The sequence below is a fragment of the Myotis davidii genome, unplaced genomic scaffold, assembly GCF_000327345.1.
Source record: "Myotis davidii unplaced genomic scaffold, ASM32734v1 scaffold370, whole genome shotgun sequence".
Taxonomy (NCBI): Eukaryota; Metazoa; Chordata; class Mammalia; order Chiroptera; family Vespertilionidae; genus Myotis; species Myotis davidii.
Genome location: NW_006288615.1, coordinates 6,846,891 through 6,851,633, shown reverse-complemented (window position 1 = coordinate 6,851,633; position 4,743 = coordinate 6,846,891). Strand labels below are relative to the sequence as shown.

General features: G+C 49.8%; 1 protein-coding gene across 3 annotated transcripts in view; it reads right to left on the bottom strand.

Moving 5' to 3' along the window:
* TRAF3IP1 (TRAF3 interacting protein 1) overlaps positions 1-4,482 on the bottom strand; it is a 37,174-nt gene extending 32,692 nt beyond the window's left edge. For all 3 annotated transcript variants that reach the window (XM_006760500.2, XM_006760501.2, XM_015561919.1), the window contains exons 1-5: positions 4,464-4,482; positions 4,283-4,351; positions 3,729-3,890; positions 1,800-1,940; positions 1,263-1,697 (exon numbers count right to left, since the gene is read on the bottom strand). In XM_006760500.2, coding sequence (XP_006760563.1) covers positions 1,263-1,697; positions 1,800-1,940; positions 3,729-3,890; positions 4,283-4,342 — 798 coding nt within the window. In that variant the 5' untranslated portion in view covers positions 4,343-4,351; positions 4,464-4,482. The remainder of the gene's footprint in view (positions 1-1,262; positions 1,698-1,799; positions 1,941-3,728; positions 3,891-4,282; positions 4,352-4,463) is intronic.
* Between the last annotated feature and the right edge of the window lie 261 nt (positions 4,483-4,743).

Sequence of the window (4,743 nt, the reverse complement as noted above, 5' to 3'; positions counted from 1 at the left end):
CTCTTTAGAATTGTCTCTCCGTCAAAACCTCATCACAGCACCAGCAAGTGTAGTGAACAGAACAGGTGGGAACACTGGCCAGTCACTTCGCTGCCTGGCGCACAGTAAAACACAGCAGAATGTGCCAGCACCTCAGAAAAAGCAGGTTGGTGACAAACTTCTTAGACCTCTGGAAAGAGCAAGACATGGGGGATGTCTTTTTTTTTTTTAAACATTCTCTTTTTTAATTGATCTCAGAGAGAGGAAGGGAGAGAGGGAGGGAGGGGAGGGAATGAAAGGGAAGGAGAGAGGGAGGGGAAGAGAGAGAAAGAACATTGATGCGTGAGAGAACATGGGGAATGTCTTTGTATTTCTCAGACTCTTGCGGTGACCCTGGTTTTCATGACACCTGCCATAGGTTATATTACTCCAGGGCCCGTGGGGACCCCAAGGCTCCCAGTAGATCACAACTCAATTACTAACCAAACCTATGTGCAGTGCCCAGGCCTCCTGCAGAGCCAGGCCCATCTACCCCTGGGCCCCCTGTGCAGCACCCTGAGGCACCATGCTACAAAACCAGAGGGCTGTCCCTGGAGGCAGCACAGCTCAGGCCTCGCCCCTCACCACCTTGAACTGACCTTGAACCTTTCTAGACCTTGGGTCTCTCCTTTCTAGCAGCTGGAGGCCAGAAGACCCCCACGACCTTCTTCCCAGAACACTCTAGAACCACATCATGTCCCCAGGAGAACAGACAGCTGGAACACTAGCCTGACGGGACACCTATACCATCCATAGAGAACCCAAAGCAACTTGTACATTCAGAAAACACTGAAACCAAACTAATTTTCTGGTCAATCCTAAATTTATCTGAACATTTAACTAAACAAGAAATACAGAAACCAAGGACTTACTGTACTTACCCACTAATACCTACAAGATTCAGGAAGCAGCCATAATCCTTAATGAATGCAGCCACAGCCAGGCTCCTAGGCCCACACACCACTGAGCCAGCCTGTGAACACTAATCACAACGCTGCGTCCCGGCCGTTCCACAGACTTCAGAAAAACACCCAAACACCACTCACAGCACAGAGCAAATCTGAAATCACCCGGCAAAAAACTGGCATCTCTCCCAGTTTCTACTGAGAATCCCAGACCCTCTTAATTTTAAATTGGCGATTCAAAAACCAGTTTCCTAGTCACATTCTAATGAAAACAAAAATCATTTTAGAGAACACCACGAACTCTAAGTTAGAGGCTCACACTTTCAAAGAGGACTTTACCTTCTTCTCCGGTTTATCATGCTCTCGGCTCTTTTCCTTGACGGGGTCCCGGGAATGCTCCCCGTTTTTCACCCTCCGCCTGTCCCTATCCCTGTCCCTGCCCTTGTCTCGCTCACGCTCCTTCTCCCTGTCTTTCCACCGCTCCTTTTCTTTTCCTCCCTCGTTTTTCCTCTCTCGTGCACGGTCCACATCCCTGTCTCGGTCCCTGTTGCCTCTGTCTCTGTCCCTGTCAGGCCTGGCCCTGGTCCTGGTCCTCTCTCTCTCCCCTTCGCGGCCCTTGTCTCTCTCAGAGTCTTTATGTCGATCACGGTCATTCTCCTTGGTCTTCTCCTTGTCCCTTTCTTTTTCCCTCTGTTTGCTTTCTTCTCTCAATTCTTCTTTTTGTTTGCGATCTCTGCTTGTACTTCTCTCATTTATTTCAGAATTTCTTCTGCCCTGGAGAAAAAAAGTCAAATAGCAAGCTCATTTACAGATGTCATTGCCTGACCTACAAAAAGACTCACTGTCTCATGCTCCAATATGTCGCCTCGGAATCACCTCTTCATCTTTAGGAACCCTGGGCTCCTCTTCCCTCACATTCCTGTTGTCCGGTTCTTGAGGTTTCGACGTCAGTGAGGCCCTTCCCTTCACGTCCTTCTCTCCAGCTAGCACTCTCTTCACCGCATCATCGCTGGACAGCTTGTTGTCCCAACGGGAGGAAATGAAATGCGGGTGAAATTGGGATTAGCACATGTAACAAACATGAACTCAAAGGCAGCTCGTTACAGAGATCTCGTCTATCAGAGAGATTCGAAGGATAAGACGTGAAGAGGAAGTGCTGTCGCCACAAAGTATGCCACCTGCTGGCAGTACACTAGCAGCACTGCAGTGTGGACAGCAGAACCCACCCGAGCTCAACGAATCGTGCTTGAAGTGTGGACACACTGTTCAAGGACAACTCCATGAATGCCTCCCAGTCCCTACAGGGTCACAGACACCCAGCATTAAAGGCCTGAAGGAAGGAAATGAGAGAATCCCTCTGCAGCACCCCGCCCACCGGCCAGAGGTAGGGCACACCTCACACTCACGCACTCTCTCCACAAGGAGGCACTAGACCCGGGGTCGAGGATATACTGGAGCAGCGGTTGCCAACCAGTGGTCCGTGAGGTCCGGAAGGTTGGCCACCGCTGTACGGGAAGATATACTGCATACTAGGGGATGTTCTGGGAGACATGGCTAAATACAATGGTTAAACGGCTGTGCTTATGTGTGTGCTATGGGAACACAAGCCAGCCTGGGAGGAGGAAAGGCTAGGGGTCCCACTTTGCTGCCAGATGAAACTGGGAGGCGGGAGAACAACCAGGGCAGGAGACCTCAGGGCAGGCACAGGTGCAGCAGACAAGAGAGAACTGGAGGACGGGGAATAGCAGCAGGTCTCTCTGGGCCTTATGAGCCACATCACAGAGCTGTCTATGCGTGTGCACGCATACACACATACACACACACACACACACACACACACACACACACAGGCAACAGGAAGCCTCAAAGGATTCAGCAGGGAAGACAGGAGTCAGATTTGCTTTCTAGAAAGAGAAGCACCATGAAGGACATGGGGTGGGGATTGGGGACAGAAACATTCTCTCTCCCCACCACCCACACTGGCAAATTCAGCTTCTGCATCTCCAAGCCTGTGAGTTGGACACAGACCAGAGAGGCTCTCCTGAGGCCTCCTAGTAGCCACCACTGCTGCTATCAGCAACAATGAAGGTTGGCCCCCAGCCCATAACCCACCAGGTACACAAAGGGCTTTTTTAGCTAGCCCTTCATAAAGGTCCAACCCCACTCCCCTGGGGGGCTACCCAGCTCCCACAAAGGCAGGCAGGCCCTGGGGATGACCTTCTCCATCTTCTCAGCAAACAGAACCAGGTTGCACCTAATCAAAGGCCATGCTTCCAGGCCATAGTGAGGATCTCAGGAAGTAACAATTCCAATCCCTGTACAATTGAAACAGGATTTCTCTGAAGGCAGCACAGCTCTGCAAACAACAACCAGGAGAGGGGAGGGGCAATAGGGAAGAAAGGAGGGAAGGAAGCGACACTAGAGGCTGGGAAGGCAAGCAAAGAACTGGGACGTTCCATGAGCCCCAAGTAAGAAAAGGAGTTCCTCCATCTATCTGGGCCCTAGTTGGAAACAGTCACCTGCCCTGAAAGGGGGCCCGAAAGGAAGCCAGGAAGCCTGGGCACACAGCCTCAGGCCCCCGGCCCCAGGAGCCGAGGGCTTGTGAGTCCCAATTTTACACCGAAAGCCCGTGGAACCTGGGTCTCTGTTTCATTACACAGTTTTAAGTTACCCCCATGTAACTCCGAGGTTCCAGATTAGGTGGGATCAGATTCAAAGTGCAGCGTCCAACACACATCACCCAAAACTCCTTCTGTAATCGCTGCTCTCGTGCTGGTGAGTTTGAAGGGCCGGCTGCAGCATTACCTTGCTGAGGCAGCACTTCCCAATTCTCTGGAGTAGCTCGTTTGTCCTCTCGGGCTCGTGCCCCGCCACGATCCGGGCTGGCTTCGCCGACAATGGCTCTCCCGAGACCATCGCAACCACGTCTATGGCCTTCTGAAGGAAGCTAATTTTTGCATCTTTATCCTGAAAGATTTTCATTTAAAATACAAATAATAAAATACTTCAAATGGTTTGTGTTACCTTTAGTATGTTCGGTAGGCACAGTTCCTGTTTGCATAAAAAGCTATTTTTAGATGTCAATTGAAAAATACTGACCCTCTATAACAAAACAAAAAAAATCAATAAAGCTTTTAATATTAGTTGATGTGCTAGCACTAACCTTTGCAACACTAATCCCATTTCTCAGTGAATAAAATTAGCATGAATACAGTTGCCAAAAATGAGAAAATGAAATGAAAAAGAGTACATAGCAATTCACAAATTATCCAACCATAATCAGCATATAAATGACACACACCAAGGTACACAGCTTATAAAAAAAACAAACCATTCATTAAGGCCCCCCTCAAACCTACCTTCACATTATCTGACTTCATCTCGGCCTCTGTGTATAGGCCCTTCATGAAGCCAGTCATCCGAATCACCTTCAAAAGATAAAGTAAAACATGATCAGCACCCCACAGGGCAGCCTCTTCATCAGCCTCATTCACTGAACCCCGAATCTGTCTGCACCCAAGATCTAATTCACGTACTCACCCCACAAACACAAGTCTATCATGTGTGAGGCCTTGACCAGGAGAAACCAGCCTAGCTGTGGGAACAGGTAAACATCAGAGAGTCTTATGGGGTGGTAAGGGAAGAGGGGAACAGTACCCATCCAAACTCCGGAGGGGTGAGGGTGTCAAGGAATACCTCCCAGAAGACGTCAGTCAGACCTAACTGAGACCAGAGGCATACAGGAGAAGAGTTGGGGGAGGGGGTTTTGAGGAAGCACGTGCCAGGCTAAGTGAACAGCCCTGGAAAGGTCCAGACCAAG